The sequence below is a fragment of the Sturnus vulgaris genome, chromosome 6 (genome assembly GCF_052056855.1).
Source record: "Sturnus vulgaris isolate bStuVul1 chromosome 6, bStuVul1.hap1, whole genome shotgun sequence".
NCBI lineage: Eukaryota > Metazoa > Chordata > Aves > Passeriformes > Sturnidae > Sturnus > Sturnus vulgaris.
This window is the reverse complement of record NC_142248.1, coordinates 7,749,996-7,774,452: the sequence shown is the minus strand read 5'-3', so window position 1 is coordinate 7,774,452 and position 24,457 is coordinate 7,749,996. Positions and strand designations below refer to the sequence as shown.

Genomic DNA, 24,457 nt, shown 5'->3' with positions numbered 1-24,457 from the left:
CCTGTAATCTTTGGCCAACTGTGACCTGGGCAGTTTGCCTCTTAAGGAAATGGTTTCCTATTTTGACTGACAAATACATGTCTTACATAAAACACTGCTGTTGTTGTGGCTGCAGAAGCAGTTCAGCCCTTTGCTATATTTACTGTACTGGCAGTTGCCCTCTAGACTGCATTTTACAGAGTTCTCCATTTTGAGAGCCAAAGATGCTAAAGGCAGTAAACCTGTTGCTACTTAAATACCTGTAAATACAGGGATTATGAGACCTTCCTGCAGTTTCTTCTGTGACCTGATGTAAAGGCTAACCTTGTAGAACAAGAAAGGAATTCTTGGTTCAAAGCTTTCTTCAGTTAATGTATTTTAATGATGGAGTTCGATAACCCTGGGGACTAAAGTCTATTTATCTCAAATAAATTACACAGCACAAAGAATAGCAGAGTTGGCTCTCCCATGATTCAGTGTATTGCTAAAAGAATAAAATTTCCTAATAAGAGCGAGTTCAAGTGTACCATCTTCCTTTGTCTCTGCTGAAAGAGCCAAAATGGCCAACAAAACCAATTAGTTACATATCTTTCCTGGACAGATCTCCACAACTGACTTCTCAAACCTTCTCCATTTACAAAACCAACAGGCAGTTGCTGGGCATCTCTCTGCTATTTCTGTACCAGAAACCTAACACTAACTGTTGTGCATGCACGTGACAACCCTGATAAACTGTTTGTTTCACAAACAGTGGCTTGATCCCTGGATATCCGGGCAAGTAATTAACTCAGACTACCTGTTTGTTATTTCTGAATGCTAAAAAGCAAGGAGTCAGGCACTTGGGAAAGCTGCAAGTAAAGCTGATAACAGCTCTTTGCCTGACATCTCAGGTATTGTTCTTGATGCCCAAAACTGTAAAGTCATCAGTACAAAGTTATTCTTTTATAATGACCAGAATTCCATGATGCATGCATTTTGTTTTCCATTCAGCTTCTCTGCTGACCCTGAAAATAGTTAGTGGATGGATGGATAGACAGACAGACAGATAGACAGACAGATAGATAGACTGGAGAACCTTACTCACTGCTAAGTTAGGAAAATTTGCTCTAGGAGTTGTTACCACTTATTATCCACTTTAAATGAATATCTAGCTTAAAAGATTAAAAAAAATAAATCCTTTCAGATTCTCAAATAACTCCTTTATATTTAGGTAGATGATAACACAGGGCAAGAAGGCATTAGGTATAGCAAGCAGTTTCAGTATGATATTAAGGATTTTCAAAATCAAGTCTCAATATACCCAAACTGTGTATCTCTCCAGATTTTCTAGCACTCAGACTCAATCTCAGCACATACTTCTTTGGCTGGGCAAATAAAAGCATGTGGATCTGTAGTCAATCTAACCCTTCCCACAACCCAGTATTCTCCACTTTTCAAAATTTCAAGACAAGCAAAACAACAGTTTAAACATGTTCTCAATAAACTGTCAATGACACTTTACTCTGAGGATACAAGAACTGCTATAGACATGGAAACATGACCTTTACTCAGCATCATAATGCACTTCAAGGCAAAGAGCACTTTTTAATCTTCTGTTTTTATAGCATTTACCTTAATGAGAACCTAGCTCATAACTAAAATTCCCACGTGTTGTTGTAGCACTACTACTATGACCATAGTAAAGCTTAACTGGCTTCAGGTAGGAACCTCTCCAGGGGGAACCTCTTGTGCTTCCCTTTCAGCTAATATTTAAGATCTACCAAACTTCCCACCCCTTCTCAACTAGTTGCCTGCAGAGTAATTTTTACCATCTTAATGGGGTGGGCTTTATTTTTGAGTTGCATACTCTTTTTAAAAATCCAGTCTTATTAAAGCCCATACAACACTTTAAATTTTCTGAGTTCTGCAGAGCAGGACAGAAAAAAAGCTCACTGTTAAAATGATAACTAGCAAGATAACCATGTTATAACTCCCCATGAAAATCTGAAATGGCCTATTTTAAATGCAGGTCAGATTTTTTTTTTTTTTTGTCACATCTTAAAATCATAGAATCATCGATGTTGGAAGAGACCTTTAAGATCATCAAGTCCAACTGTCTGTTTCTTCTGGTGACTTCTTTCCCCTGCTTACCTACCCCATCAGTTCTATGGTTGCAAATAATTTTTCCCAAAGTTTGCAGGAGAGATGCAACAGCCTAAGAAGCACATAGTAAGATGCCTTTATTGGTCTTAAATCTCAAGTTAATTCCACCTAGTAACTAGTATGTACATTTATTGTCAGATAGCCCATTTCAAACATGGGTATTGAACAGCTTTGCAAAATGAAGAAGCTTTCCCTTACTTCACACATTCAGCAGCCAAGGCAGAGAGAAGCCTAACGTCTAGGTCAAGGCTGGAAAGCCCTTTACAGTAAAGGAGGGAATGTGAATCTCATACTTACAAACTTTCAGTATTTCACTCTAAGCATTCAATGTCTTTCCAAATGCATACTTCATTTCAAAACTAAATTTTCAGAAAAATGTAATGATGCTGCCATTGTTAAAAAATGCAACATGGAATTGTGCAGCAAGAGCCCTTCACTTCTCTCCAAGGATTGTGAAGCACATTGATAATCTTTGTTGTGAAGCACAAGGATTGCGAATGTGCTTCACAATCCTTGGAGAGAAGACACTGTACAAATAACACTTCAAATGATTTTATTAATAATTATATCCTTTCTGCTCTTTGGTAAGCTAGCAATTGTCTGGTTTAAAAAAAAAAAATTAATACTTAGTTCAGTTGATATTCCACGGCAAACAGAAATGTGGTATTACCGACAGTACAGCCAACAAGGAACCTGAATTTCATATATGTGTCCTATAATCTTTACAGCAAAGCTGCTAAAAATTGTACCCTTTTAAAGTCCTTTTTTTGTAGCAGTCTACTTTTCAGTGACACATCACTCACTGTAGGAATGACTTATGCTGATCGAATCCATGTAACATTCTTTCAAAATTAGTAATTTATAAAAACACTTTTGATCCTAATTTAATGAGACACAGGATAAGATTCTAGGGATCAGAACAAGGCAATCAGAGAAATAAAGAATGGTCACTCACCTTTCCACCATGTGTGTCTGGTCCAATGATAACCCATCAATTGCTGTGCATTCTGGACATTTGAACTTCTTTCGTGGGGTCACCTGCAGAAAGGCACGCCAGATATTATCAAATATCAGCAGAAGGGACATTAATCTCCTTGCAGAGAGAGCAGTGCAATACCTCTGAACATGCCTACAGTGTAAGCTGAGCTGTCTCAAAAAGAGGGGGTGTACAAAAAAAAAAGCCACTCTGTTCCTCCATTCAGCTCCATCTGGCCCAGCCGACTGCAAAATTCACAGGGGCCCAATAAAAACGGCTTGGAGGGTTTTTTTCCTTCTGTAACCGAAAAGAAGTGGCGATGACAAGCTCCTTAATTCCTGTTTAATGACTGTTTTCTCACTGCCAAGGTCCCTGTATAAACACCATTTGTTCTTGCAGCCATAACAGCGATGAAATATAGCTTCCCATACTTCACCGTAACGTTAATCCAACAGGCGCTCCTTTGCTCTCTCCAGTTAAGAGCTGACTGGCAAACCCTGCAAGACTCTCCGAATCGCACAGAGGTGCCAAATTGCTCTGCCATGCCCTCATACAGCTCAAAAACTTTTTCAGCAAAAGCACACACTTTATCTTCTAAAGACTTTTCTAGGAAATGCAGCCACCAGCCCCAGTAAATGATGATGGACAGATGGGAGAACGGACCCTGCTAATTGAAGTAATGCCTGGTGGCCTCTAAATCTCATTCCAAGTTGACACACTTTGAAATGAATGTACGGAGTGAATGTCTAGACCTGAAAACGTGTCGAAACATGTCAGGAAATTAATTCAGGGATAAAAAGTTCATTTAAAGCTGATCTTGCAATTAATGTTCTTGCAATTAACATTCCTATAAATCAGCTGTTGTCAGGCCATGATAGAGCGAGCTGTGGACAGTTGGCAATTTCTTTCCTCTAGCGATCTCAAATAGTTAAAATATATGTATGTGGGCACGTACATATACACATACACATGTACAGCTGTCACTTAAATTATCTTTTTTATAGCTCATCTAGATGGCTAAAATAACCACCAGAAACAACTGTTAAAAAACAATTCTCTGTTCTCAGTTAATATAAAAACTCTACTAGAAGGGTTTTTCTATCATGGAAGGAGAGCAAGATACCATACTGGGGGAAAATGAGAGAAAAAGGAGGATTAAGTATTACTGAAGTATTAAGTAATATTGAAGCCTACTGAATAAATTTAAGTATGTATCTCATGTTTTTAAATTTTGTAAAGATAAACAGCAGAAAAGCCCCACCTTAATGACTGATTTGCCAGTGACATTTGCTACTAGAAAATTCATGGCAATATCTTCACAATTCATATGAGCATCCACCCAGTTCTTGATGTCTCCAGGCATTTTATAGGTGTAAAGGTAGTTGAAATACTGCAGAGGAGAGAGAGAGAAAGAAGATAATTTCAAATATAGATACAGTAACTGCAAGACTAAATATTTCAGTCATGGAAAAGCAGGCAGCTAAGTGATAGTGCCTTCAGACAAGAACTACTTCAGCAGAAAGAAAATATTTTTTGGGTGCTAAACTGCATAATTATTCCTTTCCTGACCACCACACAAATTTTGTTAAAATTGGTTTTCTTTTCTGAACCTGCCAGCTACAAAGCTACATTCCCTGAAAAATTTGCTATGTACTTTCAAGTCATGCAAACTGGCAGGAGTTTTGTAAGTTCATGAAGGTAAGTAATGATTTTATTTCACTGGCAGAGACAAAACAGTGGTTTTCACAACAACTGAAAGAGGTCTAGGGAAAGTTTGCAATCAGTTCTCCAACTATTTTAAAGAACATAATCATAGCACCACAAAAACTGCTGGAACAATGACAGAAACACATATAGATCTTTTTTAATGTATATATTGTACATTAGTACAGTGCAAGTTGTATGCTACCTTGTGATAAAAGGCTGCCCCAGTGAGCACCATTGAGACTTCATTGGTCCATTCTGATTCATATTTCCATTTGTTCATCTCATGGTCCCAAAGATGCAGGCGGCCTGGATATCCAACCAACCTGTCAGGGAACTCACGCCAGACCTGAAGAGAAAAAAAAAAAACATGATATGCTGCTAACCAGGCCTGCACAGAAAGCAAATGCAACACATCTGCTTTGGAAGGGTAGAGTTTCAGAGGGGCAAAGATCACTTAAATTCTTCTAAGTCCACATTCTTTGAACAAAAATTGCCAAGAAGAAGTACAAAAAAGAATGAGCTTGCTGTAGAAGGACCCTACAACTCAGAGAGGCCATGTCCCAGAGCAAAAGGCCACTTATGGAATACTAAAATAATTGTTCTAGAGAAACACAAATTACTATTCCAAAAGATTTTAACTCCAACTAAACACAAGCATGATTAAAATGAAACTTTTTATGTCAGTAGATATGACTACAACTTAACTACTTTCGCAGCTGGCTTTCGATCTAACCAACCTGCTTCCTTTGTCAGGAACTGGCTTAAATTTTAATATTTCTGGTATTCTTTAGTGGGTGCTTGGCTACATGGAAGGCTGCTTTGCCCTTGACTTGTTCCAGACAGCTGGATACAATCAAGATACCATCCTTGTCACTCCATACATTATTTTATAGCTGACTACAGGATCAAATACAGTAGACAGGAACAAGGAGAAGGGCATCATTAACGCAACCCCAGTTCTCCACACTGCTGGCCACATTAAATAATGGACAATTTTTGCATTAGAGAAAAAGGGAGGAAGGATTATAATTATTTAGAGGGGTCTGAACGCTATTTGTTTGCTAGATATGGTTTGTCTGCTTTATTTGCAGACAAATTATTTGAAATTTGTCCCTTAATCCAGATAAGTGGCAGTTGGAAAAATGAGTCTTGACTCTCTAACATACAGTTAGGTTACAAGAGTTGCTGGTTTAAGTTGGTAATGTATAAACAAACAGATGCATACACAATGAAATTTTTGTATGCAAGATCAACAACAAAGAACCTCAAAATCCCCAAGGATCCCTTCACAATCTCTTTTGTCTGTACAAAAGACAGGGGAACCCTATAGTTGAATGTACAGTAAAGAAAGTGTTATCTGGAATTCCACCATCCTGCAAATGTCACTCCCAGCAGTTCACTTTGGGCACTTTTTATGTGTCAGTGCATTTCAGTTGGGAGGCCTGGATTATAAGGACTCAATGCAAGTGTTTTGTCAAAGTAAATATGATAAAACAATCAGCTCTAAGTTACTGCTTCTGCATCTACATTTCTGTGATTTTGCATTACTATATACCTTTTCATCTATACATCTCAACACATTTTATTGCTGTCAGTTAATACAGCTTCAGAATCCCATGATGAGAGCAGTTATTATTTCAAACGTCCAGATGAGGAAAACTGCCAAAAATCATACAGGAAACAAGAATGGGAACCAGATCTTCTGACTCCTCGCCTTCTATTTTATCCAGAAATCAATCTTTCTGGACAGTTCTAGGGCACAAGTACTGGGATAGTATTTAGATATGACAATGCTCCAACACAGAGGGTTCCTGAAAGCAGAGATAACTTGGAACTGAAGAAAGAGAATTCATAGGACACTTACAAGTTGGTGCCATAAGCTAATTAAAACAATACAGACTTCTGGCAGGCAAGCCACTGAGGGCTTGAGATATCTATTTTGACATGATGTAGAAAACCTTCAGAAAGAACACAAAACTAAATGTACAACACTCAAAAATTTATTCCTCACTCTCCAGGACTCAAAAAATTAATGATTTCGTTTTAAATCTGAATATTAAAACGTCTATCTCCCAGCTGTTGGAAGGCACCACCACATAAGCTACTGAGGCTCAGCAAAGGATTTGACAGAACACCACAGATCTGCACCGTACTGGGCTAAGAATTCTTGTAGAGGAAATGGCATGCATATTAACAGCAGCTGAAAGAAAGATTAAAGTCAGCTACTGCTTCCCATGGGACTGCAGTGCCTTCTCAATACAGAACCCTGGATTCATATCCCTTCCAGTTTTTGCCCTTGGTGTCATCTTCAAGAGTCCAAATGACATAAAATAAAAGCCAATTATAATGCACATTACTCATACAGATGTCCTTGTGTCACTCCAAATATCAACTCTACCCTGTGAAAAAACTTGCTAGCCTCTGAAAATGGTCAGTTCAATGGATCTGAAAAATAACTTCGGGGTTTAGAACAAAGATTCCCTTTAAAAGCAATGCTTTCGAAGTCAGTGGAAAAGCTTGGGTTTTTCATAATGTTCACCACTAGCTGATTCAATGGTAATTCTGGAAAGGCTCCCAATGGCTCCATCCAGCTCACTGCCCAAATCCATGCATATGCTTTGTGACAAAATTAATATATACAGCTACTGCTTATAAGGAAGCTTTCAGAATAAAAACAGTGGTAATGATTCTAATACTACCCTCTATTTTGTCCGACTGTCCTTTTTCTTGTTTGATGGTTGCCTATAATTTATTGGTCTGTTAGGAATACATTTCATTTTAGCCAGTGATCTTATTAGCTTTCTCAGACTAAGAAGAATGGCCTGATTTAATACTGGTAAGGGACACATCCAAGGAAAAACATGTTGCCAAGTGAAGAGGAGGTATGCATCTTTGCAGACAAGTCATTCCAAAGACTCTGCTAGTCAATCCTGAAGATAAATATTTTTGGATGAAGCATCTCCCAGATGAAATGTCAAATAGAAGTTCTGACTTAGTAGTTTTACTAGAAATCTTGTAAGAAAAACCAAAAGGAAATGATAGTAATTTTGTTTTCAAGTGCAGTTCCCAAGTGACCTAACCAGCACAGCTAAAACACCCTCCAGCCTCATCTTTCTGCCTCACAGCCTCAACTATTCTGTGCAATTTGCTGTGCCATCAGAACAGTAAACTCTCCATGTGCAAAACATTCATGTATTAAATTCACTAGACTACATTAAGGCACATGCAATTTCAGCGAATTAATTAATAGAAATGCTGACTATTTTTCTGAAGCTACCATGACAATATTTTAAGAATGAAACTGACTATTCTCTACAAATGAAAACAAACTCAACCCATCAGTACTCCTGCCTTCCAGAGACCCATCCACTCTTAATTCTTTCCCAGTCCTCAAAGGAATGAGAGCCTGTGCTCTTAGTAAAAAAATTAAGCAAAATGTAAACACAGAGTCCATTAAAAGATACATGATGCTTTGCACACATACATTTTTTAAAGTATCACCAATTTGAAGAAGAGCTTTGAATGTGGCCAGCAGTGAATATTTTTTTGTTAATCAGAGTTATAAGACTTGTCCTACAAAGGAATGCTGAAAACTAAGCTTTTAAAGTCAAAATGAGCAAGTAAGAATTCCTCTGAAGAAGGCATTCAAACTTCATGAAAATTTCTGCCTAGCAAAACATGCAATTCAACAGAGAGTAGATTTTTTTAAAGAATGCCAGAGACATGAAGCACTGAAAAACAATTTTGAGACAGAATAAGGTCATCTACCAACAGAAGGCCAAAAGTTTTCAACAGAAAAAATGCAAACTTAGCAATGCACCAAACTGTGCATTTTATGAACGAGAAACACGGGCTCAGAACAATAATCTCCATTCAGACTGTTTCTATTATTGCTCTAATAAAAATATTTTGACTCTGTAAGGACAAAGTGTTGCATAAGTAGGCAATAAGAAATTACTTAATGCTAAGACATCTGAGGTGGGAATGCTACAATGTTTGATTTCAGTCTTGTATCCAAACACTAAACACTTCAGAGGTGGCCAATGGTTCTACTTTAATTTTTTGAGATTACAATAATCTAAATACTTGGTCAATTTCTTTGGTCTTTGTGATACTCTCTCTGTGAACAAAAAAGTTCAGTAAGTAGGAAAAAAGTTATCTAGATATAAACGGTTTTTTCCAGTGTCCCAAGTCATGTAACTTAACAGAACTACTTTTTTCAAAGTCAGAATGTCATGAGTATTCTTCTGCTACCTTAATACAGCAGCACATAGGGACTATTTTTCTGCTTGCTCCAATAGATTTATGCAAGGTCATAAATCACTGTACCATAATAGTTCACTTTTAACAAGTAAAAATGTCTGACACTTTGAGTGTTACTATAATTTTTTATGGCTGAAAGTGTACAGAGATCAAAGTTTTCTGGTTTTTTTTTTTAGGCTTGCTCTATACATTCAGACAAGTGTGTGACAGAGGGGGTTTTGCCACACGTTTAAATGCAAAGTCTCAAAGATGTCAGGAGAGAAAAGAAAATTACTGAATGTCACGTTTCCAGCCCTTCATATGACCAAAGCAGAAGCAGACCTACTTTTAAAAGAAAACTTTCTAGTAACCTTATATGCTGCTACTGTTCCCTCTGGATTCCCCTGCAAATGAGTCAAGAGTTTGAGAGATACTTTTCTGGTAACACACATAAACAGATAAATAAATTATCACAGGCTGAGGACAATTTAAACATCTGGGAGCCAGCTCAGGCCTGTCAAGCAAGTCACAGACACTCAAGGACAGGAAAGATCAATCTTCAGCCCCTGATTTCTGTGCCAGAGAGTAGGAGTTACATCACTCACCCCCTATATGGGGAAAACTGTATTTCTAGAATAAATTGCTCTGCTTCTATATTCAAAGACATTTCTATTCATTTAATTTACTGAGGGGGTGAGGCCAAATTCAAAATATAAGGATTCAAATTACTCGTAGGTTTGTCTCAACTATCTTCTCAATACAGCACTTTAATTTTCCATCAGTGTTACTGTGCAGTAAACTGACTTCCCAGAATATCAAAAAGGAATAGGATTTATAATAAAATGCAAAAAACTGCAAAAGAAATAATTTCCAGTCTGCCAAACTAAACAATTTCATGTCCAAACAGTTACATTCACACACAGAATATAAGGACTGTGACTCAGATAGTCCCTGCAACCAAGGGACATGGCTGTAAGAACAATAAATGAGCCAGCACACTCAAACTACTAGATCTGGTGGACTTAATCCTAGGAGATGAACAGTTGCAGGTCCCAATTATCCCCTAATTGCACTGACTACAGGGGAATTCACATCGAATTTTCTTTGCCTTATTTTTGTTTTTCATGAGGAGAACTCCTTTCTGTGTGAGTGACCAGACTCAATATATGTGATGTTACAGATATTGTCCATTGTGAGTGTTAAAATTAACAGTTCAGACACACAAAAACCAAGGCTCTGCTTTGCAAGACTCCTGGCTGACACAGCTGGAACTTAGCTGCAGTTTGAGTCTTTGCTTCAAAGCCCTTCAAGCCTGCTCTGCCAATAGCAGAACTACTTACACAGTCACTTATGTGACTTCAGTAAGTCACTCCTTACTCTTAGTCACTTTATTTGAGACGACTTTATGAAATGAAAATCAAACTGCAAATAGAGCAAAGATTAATGCAGCAGGCACATTATGGATCTGCTGTCTTTCATCCCATCAGATCACCCTCAGAATTAGTAGCTATAAGCACCAACACAGGCAAAAGTAAGTCAGCTTGTAGAACTGCCAGCACTCGATTGCTCTGCTGTTGCAGTATCGTGTTTAAAACATTCATTGTAGACAACAAAGTATAGAAAAGGTCTGTGTAGCCAAAATCCCCTTCCTTCAGTTGTCTTCTCTTCCTTCCATCTTTCACACCTCATGTATTAACCCACTACTCTTAACCTGGCAAGAGAAGTATTTCCTTTCTGGAGACACACATGATAGATGAAACCTCTGTCTCCACTACTTAACATCTTTGTTATTACTTCAGCATACCTACATCATCACAAGACATTTCTGGAGTCCAAAAGCTTGTTGCTTGCTAACAGTCTCTTTTACTCGAGAGGGAGAAAGAGCAATATTTTTCCATGCATGTACATACATTAAAGAAATACTTACAACATAACTTTAAAAAATATCTTGTATTAACTGCACTTAAGATTGCTAAAAATTGTACAACTATCACATTTCACTAGCTTTCTCCACCTTAGAGAAGCAGTTTTCACAATTTTATTCAACTTAGATAACAGTTTCATGTTCTAGCTCTCACGTAGGAAGCCCAGTGTTGTTTTGCTGTTGATAATGCATGTACAGGTGTGACTAAATAATTCAAAGATTTCTTAAAATATGGTATTACGTTTTTCAATGTTTCTGATTTGTTTACATGTACAGCATCTTTGTCTTAAATACACACATATAACAGTAATGTTAGATTATGGACTGTGTCATACACTCAAATACAAATGGAAGACAAAAATTACCTAATTCAAAACATAGTTTGGGAAGGAAGACAACAATGTTGCTTCAAGTGCTCTTCTAACAAACAATTCAAGCACCTATGAAGACTGTCATCTCTTTGTACTGCCATGAGTAACTGATTTGGACAAGCTTGCTTTCTGTCCATACCCTCATCACAAGAGCAGCTGTTGAAGCTTTGCCATTTCAAGCACATGATCCATGTGTCCCCTCCTTGAAATTCTTCAGTTCTTCTTTTCACTGCACTCCACCTTACTCTGGCATGTCCTCAAGAGGCCTTCTCTGTTCCCAACACTTAATCTCTGAAACTTGTCTTGTCCATCAAGACACGTTCACTTGGCTAGCATTTCTGATTTATCTGAAGCTGTTAAGAAGAATGCAGTTCAGTCTTCAGACTGTTTCCACTACACTAATTCCACTATAACATTTTCTGGAGTCTCTTGGCACTCCTGTGCCAGTTACTGAAAACCTCTTAGCTGGCAAGTTTTTGAATGACTATCCGTAAAACTATTTCAGTTGGCATTGAACTGTTATGGTAAAGAGAGATGCAACAATCTGAATTAACAGACTGTGCAGTGCTTCCTCCAGTTTATATACAATGTTGAAGTGGACAGACTAAGAGACAGGGAAAAAACAGTTCTCTTACCTCATAGCCAAACTGGAGTTCATCTGAGGTTAGCATAATGATATCATCATCAATAGCCAACACTGCTTCTGTTTCAATCTCATCATAAGGGAAGAAGCGGTTGCTAAGTTTGTTTTCTGCAGTCCTAACAACTTTCAGGGGAACACGAATCTTTGGCCACAGGGAATCTAGAGAGAAAAATTAGAAGAAAAAGAATTCAATGTTATATTTTACTTCTGAGTCTGCATATCCATCTTAGCTGCTCTTTTTTCTTCTTCACATCTAAACAAACGCTTCTTCATGGTGAATTTACAGCAGTTACAGTTTGGCAAACACGAGAGCATATGAAGGCAAGAGACAGAAGTTCAGCAACATTTCCCTCTGTGTCTCTCAACAAAGAGCTTCATGGGCAGCTACAAAGAGGATAGCTTGCCCAAAACAGCGACTTGCAACACTCACAGTGCCAATATGTATTGGTTTAGGACACAAAGCATGAAAAGATACTTCACTCAAATGCAACTAAAATAATTCGAAGTGGCAGTACACAATCACTGACTGCAAGTCTAGGGGTCATACAGAATTTGACTGAGAAGGTTAGTTCTATCAAGGGCTGAGAAAATTAAATTTTATTATATCAATTAAATGTTTAGCACTATTGATTATTACTAGGGAGCATACTCTGTGTCTTAGCAATTTCTTTCATCTTCAAAGTCCTAAGTCACAGCAATAATTTAAAACTAGATACATACAAATGGATTCTAACTTGTGGCCTATAGCATTCTTCCAAGTAGAATAGAGCACTGGAGTACACAAACATTAACATTTACAAGTCAAATGAGGATTTAAATAGCAACAAAACTCCCCACAGACACAAAACTGGATCCAATTCACTCTACAATGACATTAATTTCCTTTTCTTCCTACGTGTTTAACATGTGGCACCTTAAGTGTCATGTTAACAGATTCTGCAAATATTAAAAAATTTTCAAAATCCTATTCTATTCCTACAAAATAATAACTTAGGTATAAGTCAAGAGCACCAAGCTAAAGGAAATGGAAGTAAGGGCTGAATATTAAACATTCATTCTAAAAGCATATAACCATGTACAGTTTCTAGCACAAAGGTTAACAGCAGTCATTATTACCATATGACACATCCCAAAAGCAACTATTCATGAAAAAGAATTTTAAATAAAAGCAAGAGAGACATGGGCAAACTGGGGAGAGTTCAGCAAAGAACCATGAAGGTAATAATGGCACTGGAGCATCTCCTTTACAAGGAAAGGCTGAGAGTGCTGTGGCTACTTAGCCTAGAGAAGAGAAGGCTCAAGGAAGGCTTCACTAATAGGTACAAATACCTGAAGGGAAGGTGCAAAGAAGACAGAACTAGGCTCCTTACACTGGTGGCCAGTGAAAGGACCAGAGGCAATGGCACAAACTGAAACACTGGAGGTTCCCTCTGAACATCAGGAGAGACTTTTTCAGAATGAGTGTGACTGAGCACTAACACAGGTTGCCCAATGAGGTAGTGAAATCTCTACTCTTGAAGGTATTGAAAGCCATCTGGAGATGGTTCTGTGCACCCCACTTGAGATGTTCCTGCCTGAGAGGGGCGTTGGGCAGCTGATCTCCAGAAGCCCCTTCTAAGCTCAGCCATTCTCTGATTCTGTGGTAAGTGGAGTCTAGAAGAACTGATATTGGGCCTGAAGCCACTGGAATTTTCATGTCTGAAATACATGTAAATTTCCAGTGCAATTTGCAAATGACACAAAGCCTGGAGACATGAAAAATAGTGAGGACAATAAAGTCATACAGAGTTTACTAAAGTCTATATGACTGGACTGCTTAGTAAACTAGGTGCACTTGAACAAAAAACACACTGACACATTTGACATACAGTTAAACACTAGGACCAAGGCAACTTTTTCCCTAAAAGCAGCTTCTGAAAAAGATTAAAGGGACAGAGTGAACATTAGTTCTCAGCATGCTGATAAGGCAGAATGTATTAATCTAATTTTTGTACATATAGATGGATATGTAGTAAGAAGTGGGGGCAGAGGGCAGGGCACTTTTACCTATAAGCAGACAGACAGATGCTAAAATACTGTTTCATTCTGGTGTTTTTATATTTCAAACCATATTAAAACACTGAAAATGGTGCAAAAAGAATCACATGAGTTATTTGAGGTCAGGAGAAAATGCCTTTTGGTAGAACGTGGAGATCGATCTGTTTAGTTTACTAAAAGAAGGAACAAAAAGTAGATTTGATTAACATGTACAAGCACCTACAGAAGAAGAAAAATTACATGTATTTTCAACAAACTGGAGAAAGACATAACAAAAAACAATTACTGGGATCTAAAGCCAGGCAAATTCAAAGTATAAATAAGGCAGACATTTTTAATAGTAACAGTGGTTAACCTCTGGCAAAAGTTAAAAAGGACAGCAATTGGGTCTGTACATCTTGTCTTTCAACAAGACTGGGTATTATTATAGAAGATAAAGTCAGGTTAGAAGTCACTAGACTGAAAAGAAAGGCAATGTGGTGACTCAGATGGTCTTACTGCACCTTCTGCCTCAAACTCCACGAACAGTAAGATGAGTATCATCAGGATAAGAACAGCAAGTTTGAAAAAAACTACTAGGACATGGTGAACAAATACAGAAATTCAGAAAAGAGCAAAAGATCAAATAAGATCCTTGTTTCTGTGTTTTGAGAATGAAAAGTGGAAGCTGAAATAGGTGCCAATGAAAAAAGCCACTGTAAGGACAAAAATAAGAGAAGTCCTAACCTGAGAAAATGGTTTAAGTTTTTAAACAAAAACATATGATCATATTCTGGAATTGTTCTCAGCAGAAGAATCTGAAGAATGCTGGCTTCCAAAAATAATGGGATACCATTATGTGCACACACTTCCAACTCCATTATAACCTTCAATCAGGTCTGTCTCCACAACAGTTTTGCACTCTTTCCACCATCAGCCTGTTGCAATAAGAAGACAGTACCAGAGAAGAAGAGAAGATGCTTCATTCCCACATGTACAAGTAAAATTTGCTCTCAGGAAGAAGTGTCCACATCCTCATTGCCACTGGGCCTCTCAGATTTAACAGCTCATACAACACTCAAAAAACCCACAAATCTGCACACTGCTAAAAGACACCAGAGTCCAAACACTACTTCACTCAGGAAAACAAAGCAATATTTCCAAACCAGAGCAAGACTTCAAAAGTCAGTTTTTCTTGGAGCTGTATTTTAGAAAAGAGGATTGGCATGCATGGGTGGCCAAAAAGTTAAAAAAAAAAAAAAAAAAAAAAGAAGAAGAGAGAGAGAGAGAAAGAAGAAACAAGGAGTGATATTTACTGGCAAAATTTGTATTCAGTTTCCTACCCCAAGGTTTTTCCTGTAAGGTCGAAAATGTGTCTGTAAAATCTACTTTTATCTGTGTGGTCTTGTAGAACATGGCCTTTATTTGACACATATGCATGTTCTTGTCCTGTTTTACTCACCTCTTGTCCTTCTACTAGAAGGGCTTAAGTCATTAGCCCTAGCACTCTTGACTGGCTTGTGATACTGACCAGTAGTCAGCTGGAAGGTGTCAATCCCATTCCTGATGGATCCCAGTGGAAGTCATGGTCAGTCACCAGCTGGGGACATACAGCAAGCTCCCTGGAGCCACCACAAAAATGGAGCATTGATTCCAATTATAGCGTCAGGAGCTCATTTTGTTCTCAGCATTGTAAGGTCTTTAAAAGTCCTGCATGAATCATAATCTGAAATGATGATTCCAGTAGGAGATCACTGAAATTCCAACATTTTCAGCTTACTACTCGTTGTAACCTCAGGAGGCAGCAACCTTGAATGACTGGAACTGATTATTGCAAATTAGTACTCTTGATTTCATCCACTGCTTTCTTACTGGTTTACCATACAATGTGCAAGAATCATTTTATAAATGATAACAGACAGTTGCAGGTACCTCACAAAGACAGATGTCATTGCTTCATAAAGACTACACACTGTGTAATGTTTGCAAGCTTCTTAAAGATCTCTGGATAATTGCCTATAATTATCCAGATGTAACCCCAGGATTGGTATAAAATAATTTTAAACAGCCTGATACATCCCAAAAATACTGTTACAAGTGTTTCAGTTGCAATCAGAATTGCCATATTTATGCATGCATTTGTAAATTTGTATTTATTTGTAACATCAAAGAATGCTTAAAATGTATCAAATGTCTTCTTTTATTCAGTCTTTTCTTCTTTTTGTGTCTTCTACATGTTGAAAAAATGACAACCGAACTGCAACAAAGTGCAGGAATATATTGAAACAAAAATTGAAACTGAAAATTCACTAGGATTGAAAAATTATACTTCAGAAAAACAGGAATGCATTTAAGCATTAAACTTCCAGCTCTTCTGAAAAATCAACTATTTGATAGCTTACTAACAGACATGCCACTCGCATAAAAAATGGTTATAGAAGGAAAAAGTAATGAAAAGTGTATGAAAAATGAAGATGTAATCTAATTATAATCAGCACGCATCTCAGATGTCAGCAAATCCTCTTAAATCCACATGATTTACTAAGGTCTTGGAAAGTCTCTCAAAATGACCAGTTCTCAACAACGGGTATGTTACTGTCAAATATTTGTGCTTTGAGAAACATAATATAAAGTTTCTGAATTTAGCCTTAGATTAATGAAAAGAAAATAGAAGCATTTTGGAGAAACTTTGAATAAGACATTAGGGTACCAGTTACTCTGCAGCATGCAAAATGTCAAGGCTACTTGCTGCCTAGAGGCTGACTTGATCCTGGAGGTTGCTGCTCCTCCAGAGATGGAAGCACATGGGAGAGATGTTATGACACAATGACATCTGGGCAACAACTGGCAAGCTGGGCAAAACTGACTATCATAAAGGACAGCAGGCTCCAGTGAGAGATCCAGGTATTAGGAATTAGCTCTGCCACAGGAACTCCAAAAGAAATACATTATATATAAAGGACAACAGACACTCCAGAAGTCAAAGTTTTGGAATCCATTAGGAAGGTTAAAATTGTCTATATTTATTTTAAAGGACCACAAAAGAAAAGTATTTGTATTTAAAAAGAAATCAGAAGCAGGGTGTGCCACTTCTGTAATATCAGACTGAATTTTCAGATACAGCTTGGAAAGTTCTGAGAAACCTCAGCACTGGCAAAACCTATATGAAGGAAATTCTCAATTTACTAACTTTGTTATAACCAAGGTAAAAGCACAGGCTTTATTCTTACAGTAAGACAGACTTTTAATAGAGTATGACAAACAAAAGAAGCTTAAGAATCTCACATCATGGCACGAGATCCTTTAGGCATACAAAAGTAAAAAAAATGCATGTTTGGACTGGGGACTACTCTTACTTTTTAAAAAATCAGTGGATTCTGTAATGCAGCAGAAAATAGAAACAAATTATAGAAATAAAGCTGTCTGGAATGAATACAAGTCTATGTATACAAGGATTCTGAAGAGAATAACAGGCAATTCCTACTGGGTGTCATATTGAAATAATCATGAGAGAAGAGTGAATAACACACTTGCTCTCTGGTAATGACTCGGGTCAAGATTGGCATTATGTGCTATTTAGGACTACTGATGCAGTGATTGCTGGAGAAGCCCATAGAAAAGAGTGCGTGGTCCTCTAAACATAAAATCAGTAACTTCCCAACTTTGCTCAATGCAGCTCCCTCTTCTAATGGGCTTACAGACCCTAACAACCACATACACACATGGCTGTGTTTCTGGCCACCCCACAATTCCACCATTATGGCCTGCAAGTCCCCATCTCACAGCAAAATTCCCAAGCATGATTTCAAGATGATTTAAACTGTGGGATAAAAAGGTGACATAGTTACATTCCCAGTTAAAACACTCACTTATAAAAGACCAGCAAAATATCCCATCCTCTAATTATGCATTTCTCAGCTTCAGCTGCCAATGAATCACATGAGACTTGTAAATAAGAGAAGGGAGGACAGTCATGAGAAAGAGGTAATTTCATTAGAACCTAAAGGAATAACCTCTCACACAAAAAACCTCTCTCATTTTCCACACCTCCCTAGGCTTGTGATCAGATGTTTGTAATGAAAATGTAACTAACATAAGCTTGCACACTGTTTATGTATAAAAACGATTTCTTAGTCTGAAATCCAGCCCTGTTTCTCAGCACTGAATGAACTGTTACATCATACATAAAAGGGGGATCGTTAAAAATAATAGAGCATAATATTTCCACGGAAGGTATTATTTCTTTTTAAAGAGAAATGGCACTGTGTCATGGTTTGGGAATGGTACTCCCCAGTTCAGTGCCTCCACCAAGACCCTCCAAACCACACACCTCTCTCTCACTTTCCCTTCCCCCTTCCTGCTGCAGCAGGATAGAGAGGAAGAGAATTGGAGGCACAAAAGGCAAACATCACAAGCTGAGGTAAAAACAACTTGCTGGAAACAGCAATGAGACAAAATGAACAGTAACACTGTGATTATAAGTGATAACAGTATTAACAACAGGGTACAAGAAAGAAAACTATTCACAGGGAGAAAAACCCAAGGATAGACAATACCACACAGCTCCTTCCACCAAGTTTCTCAACCAGAAGGAAGCCCTTCTCCGGGGAAGAGACTCCCTTCCCCTAGAAATGAGTGAGGAAATACAGAATAGTGAGGTGGTACAGACTGCAAAAATTAACCCTGTCCTGGCCAGAACCAGGACACACCATTGTGTTGTTAAACAGCACCATTCCCTGTACCCTTGCTTCTGGGAAACTGTGAAGTTAATAACATCTGAAGAAGTCCTTTTGCAGCACACACATTATTGTTGATCTTGTCAGCAGGCAGAAGTGTATTTACAAAGGAAATTACTTGCTGTATGTACTAATCATCCATTCCCAGTTTCAACACTCAACCTAGGGAAAATGAGAATCAGCACATCAGCTGTACAGAGCTAACCAATATTCCTGGGACACCACTTCTAAGTAGTACCAAGTTCAAAAAAATAGCAAGTAGTACTTGAATGCATATGGTTTGTTGCATTTGCAGTGGAAGCAGCAGGTAAGGATAATGACGAGCTGGAAATACAGCATACACTCTTGATGGAAATAACTGAATGCCTGTCAGTATTAAAACCAATGTGACAAATTTTTAAAAATCCACTTATTGGCTAAAATCATGGCATTTTGATGACTCACACAAAGACATTTGTACAAACATTCTTTTTCTGCTTTACTGCCTCAATAACAACAGCTAAGATTATCTCATGACTAGTGACAACCTGAGTCCAGAATATTAATTCCTATAATGCTCTGACTTCCCAAAATTTCTATGGAGCCCATTTGGAAATACAAAAACGAAAAAACCTTTCCAGAAGTTGTGCAAGGTAGACAAAGTCTGATAAAAAACTGGCAGAAAACATCTCTAAACATGCTCTGTTTGTACCTGCAGCTGCACAGAATCCCATACAACATTCTCAATTCTCATACCTGAACTTTTGTACATCTGATACTTCTTCTAGCTGTAGTTTGCATGAATGCAACTAACTGAACACTGCTGATGAAACCTAATTAATACTTTTTCAATCTCTAATACCGAATGGCAAAATTCAGCTGGAGTCTGAATTTTCAAAAAACTGTCAGAAACAACATCAAGCATATTATTTCTACTTATTACAGAACTCCTTCCATTATGGCTGAGTGAAAAAGTCTGTTCACTGTTCAAAACAGGTTCAGTGTTCTACTCACATTACAGTGTTTATATTGTTCTACAGAAATGCACAGAATTCCTTTTGTATATAAAAAAACAGAATATTTGCTTCTAGGACATCAGGGCCCAGTTTGGTAAGATGGGCTTGATAGGCTAACTTTCTAGATTTCCCTAGGAAGTAGTATTGCAAAATGTTTGTAATATGCCTTATAGAAGACTAAAATCACCATGAATTACTTCTCTAGCTAATCAAGGAAAATGGCATTAAGTCCATTATCAAGAAACCAAATTAATTCAAAACTTAGAGAGAAGTTAAAAAAACCCATTCCTATCAGTGCTAACTACCAAAGATACAGTATACAAAAAACCCAAACCTGCCACTGAAAATGTTTTTATTAATTTTTTTTAAAAGATAAACTTTCCTAAGATACAGCAATCCAAAGGATATTCACTTTCTTTAGTCCCAACAGTTTATATCAATGCTGTCCATCAGCAGCATCAAATAGAAATACAAATATTATTATTTCAGTAATACCATAAGAAGTTTATTGGCAACTTAGCTCCAGGATCCACAACTAAACAGAAAATACATATTCTTTAAAATACACTTTGCATTTTTATAAAACTGAACCTAGAAAGGAATCAAGCTACCACACATGATTTGTAGCTTGTTGCATATTTATTAAAAGTAATGAATTACATTATTAATATACATTGTAATATGATTTGTGTGGTAGACAAAGTGGTTTCTTCACTTGTCTGAAACAAATGTTTGTGGAAATTTCTATCACAGACTATTTACTTGAATTTCAGAACTAGCAATTTAGAAAAACACAATGAATGAACTGAAAAAAAAAATTTTGGCTGATGGAGAAAATGAAGATTTCTACATAAATATTCCCAGCACCAGGCACTTGGACCACAATGTTTACTTTAATTGATCCAGAGTGAGTGAGGGAAAAAGATTGATTTTTTTTTCCTGTAATATTTCAAGGCTTTTACTATTTTTATTAGTATTACACACACAGTTATGGGCCTACTGACATTACTGCTGCATTGATGAGCTTCTTGCATACAATGTATGGCAGAGAAAATATCAAATCTCAGCCAAAGACACACAACAGAGTTCACATTCCTAAATTCATTGAATACTTAAGAAAACAAGCTGATACTATGTTTTAAGGTTCCAGATTAGAATAATCACTGCATGTGATATTTTCTTTCTGCTATTTCACATCTAAAATCTAATATTTTTACTATCAAAAACACTGTATTAACTTCAAATTTTGTTGTTTTTGCACAAGACATCTGTATTTCTCATAGACCCATCTTGTTTTTTTTCACTGATTCTAAAGAAAACACAGAACTATGAGATCAGACTTATACAGATAGCTCTCAGACATTAAGTTAAAAAAAGATCCTTACAAACTCTTAAGACTAGGGAAAAAAATCTTAAGATTAATACTGATATCTAGCTCACATACATGTAGTTCTCCAATTTTATATTTTTACATGCTATTTGGTTGAAAACTTTCCAGTCAAGTGTTTAATTAATCCATTGTCCTCTTACCTGTTTACCTTTTTTATCAGCCAGCATAACAAAATATTTCTGTTGCATCAGAGCTGCATCTGTCCTGAGAGGTCTAGGTTTGAAAGGAGCTTGTTTCCAGACACCTTGCACACTCCCCACATCTGTTACCACTGTACAGCAGCCAAGATCAGCTACAGCCTCTCAGCTGGGATGCTCAGCACTACTGATGGCATTGACCACCTGTGACTCCACAACCTTAAATTTTGTACAATTTTTACACTATTTAATTTTAATTTGGTTTTCCTCCTAAGTCGTGAGTGTCAATACATAAAGGCATTATTGCAAATGCATAGCATATTGTTTTGATAATAATGATATTTTCAGTTACAATAATTTTCTGGTGTTGACAGAGGAAAGAAAGGAAAGACCACATGTCACTTGTGTGGCACTTTGCCAGCTGCATCCCAGGAAACCTAAACCCAATTCTCAATTCAGCACACATACTCACTAAGGAAGGCAATTTGGATGCTCTCCACCCAGCCCTCCCACTTACATTTTATTTGCAAAACAAAATGAAGACACCAAGGGCTGCAGTGATAAAAGCCAAGATCTGCTTCTGTACTGACACATGTCCCTTATGTGCAAAGGACCAAGAAATAGAGCACTCGATGCTCTGGAAGGTTAAGCACCTCTGCTTCACTACAACCAATTAAAAATGAATAGCCATAAAAGTGCAGATACTACTGTAGGGTAATAAACTAGACTTTATCAGTGACAGTGGTGCACATTACAAACTTCAAACTCATTCCTTGTTCTAATCCATCAGAAACTTCCTGGTTTTAACAGGCTATAAACAGCAGAAGCTTTGAAGTCCGAGGATTAGGATCATCAATAGACAGACTGAACAAGAGACTGGCTGAAGAGCCAAGTGGAATGCCCTGCATGGATCTGGAATAAAACAAGTTCATTTAATCAACCTGACCTCTCTCTAGCCATAGGCCAAGAGATTACAATGGTTGTAACAGCAAAAAAGGGACAAGGGACACTAAAAAATAGATATTTGCTTCAATGTAATGCTTAGGCTAATGCAAGGACAAACCTGCTTATGCTTTCAACTGTGCTCTCAAGTCCACAGTTTTAAGCTCTACAGGTTGGGTTTGCTTTAAACTAGTTTATGACTTATCAGTAATAGGGGCAGAAAAAAATTAAACACACTTTGGCTTTCAATACTAATACAATGATTGAAAAGAAAAGCTTATTGTAATGATCTATTTGCTTAAACTCTCCTGTATCTCAGACTGAAGGAAATGTGAAGGAAATGTGGAAACAATCCATTTGGGTAGAATCCACTCACACTCAGTGATCACATAACTCTATATATCACTAAACCTTTTTGCTTTTAGAAAAGAACTGCTTACTGCAAAAATTCCTGTTGTTATCAATTTATATGCAACAATTTTTACTCTAAAGAGTTGCAAAACATTAAAGAACACTTTTTAAAGTAAACAATAAAGCTACTCTGCTTTAAACTGCAGCAAGTTGCCAAAATGGCAAATGAGCCAAGTGAATGGTAGCAATAGATTGGCTCTGAGCTCTTAGGAGATGGGAAATTAAGACAAGTGGTCAGGGATAAATTTCTACATTGCATCTTGCTGCTATGCAGAATAACTAACCTTGAAGAGTAGAACACAGCAGAAGGTGAAGCCTCTGGAAAGAGAATTAAAAAGTGAGGAGTCCTGACTACACACTTCATTCACTACAGAAGACAGAGAAATCCACACCACAGCATTTTTTTGAACACGTATTCCTAGAAGGCAACATTTCTTGTCCCACAAAATCACCACATTTTCAGATGAGAATGACAGATCCCTATGCACAGCACATGGGAACCAGCCTCATATAAGCTAATACAGCTACAGTATTTAATCCAGAATGAGAAGAGGAGGCTTTCATTGCCTAGCACAATGCTCTGGATTTTAGTATTGGTGTTCAGAACTTGAAGAAAGCCACCCTAGGGAACAGTAAGCACAAGAATAAAATGAGCAGTGTTGGAGAGTCTGTCTAGCACAGGAGAAGATTAGCAAAAGCCAAGCCTAGCTAGCTTCCCTTACATGGGGCAAGACCTCCCATTTATTCCATGGTGATTTCATAATGGAATTCATTAAAGTCAGGAGCTGTGTTTCCAGAGCCTGGGAGAAGATTAGGAGCAGCATGGTCTCGTGAGGCAGACAGCCTGGGGATGGGAAAGAAGGGTTGGACACAGAGCAGCCCATGGAGTGTGCAATGACATTGCATGGAAGGAGTCAAAAAAACATGAGGTAAGGATCTTGGGTTTGAAAATGTAGACAGCAAGCTGTGAAGACTGGGCAGCCTAATACTGAGGTCCTGGCACAAGGGGACACAGTACAGGAGTATGACAGGCTGGCAAAACCCACCTCAGCTACTGAAAATAAAATAATTGAGAGATTTACAGCACTGAATTCACATCGGAGTAATTAATATACCTTTGAAACCAAACCTTGTTCCAAAAATCTACACATATAAATAACTTGGGAAAATGCCTGTGAATGAGTCCTCATTTTAAAATAACTACAAATTTTAAAACAACTTTAAAACCATGCAGATGACACTAGACTCACTCACATACTACAAAGAGGAGCACAGAATACCATATGTGTTGGTAAGAGAAATATTTTAAAACAGGAATTTATGTATTGTCTTACTGGGCAAGCATTAGCATTTTCACAAGATATTCTAGTGGTATGGAAACTCCATTTTGGACACCTGAAATGTCTCAAACTTTCATTTCATCAGTCAATCAAAATATTCACTTATTTTCTACCTCCAAGCATTCAAACTACTTTGCTGCTTTGAACCACAATTGCTCCAGAAACAGTCTGGTAGCAGCAGTATATACACTGTGAGGAAAGTCTGTCTACAAAGAAATAAAAGCAAGTATGGACAGATCAAAACTAGGCCTCTCCTTCCTAGTCCCTCCAAAAATGTTAAAGACAGAAATGTGTCTGTAATATTGTATTTGTAACTTTTGATTCAGAAGTTAGCAGCACAACCACTGCTATGCTTTTTTTCTTCTTATCTACTTTGGCTTCTCTTATTTTGCTTTCAAACACTTTGTCACAAAAAATCCAACTGATTATTTTGAAAGAACCGTGAAATACTTCTTGAATATAAATGATGTAGAACAGGTGTCAATAGACATGCTATGCCCCTTCCA

General features: G+C 37.5%; 1 protein-coding gene across 1 annotated transcript in view; it reads right to left on the bottom strand.

Annotated features, from left to right (window-relative positions):
- The window catches only part of EXT2 (exostosin glycosyltransferase 2), a 72,626-nt gene that overhangs the window by 5,717 nt on the left and 42,452 nt on the right, over positions 1 to 24,457 (bottom strand). The window contains exons 11-14 of the mRNA XM_014873572.2: positions 11,977 to 12,143; positions 5,007 to 5,150; positions 4,359 to 4,487; positions 3,077 to 3,159 (exon numbers count right to left, since the gene is read on the bottom strand). Of these exons, the coding sequence (XP_014729058.1) occupies positions 3,077 to 3,159; positions 4,359 to 4,487; positions 5,007 to 5,150; positions 11,977 to 12,143 (523 nt within the window). The remainder of the gene's footprint in view (positions 1 to 3,076; positions 3,160 to 4,358; positions 4,488 to 5,006; positions 5,151 to 11,976; positions 12,144 to 24,457) is intronic.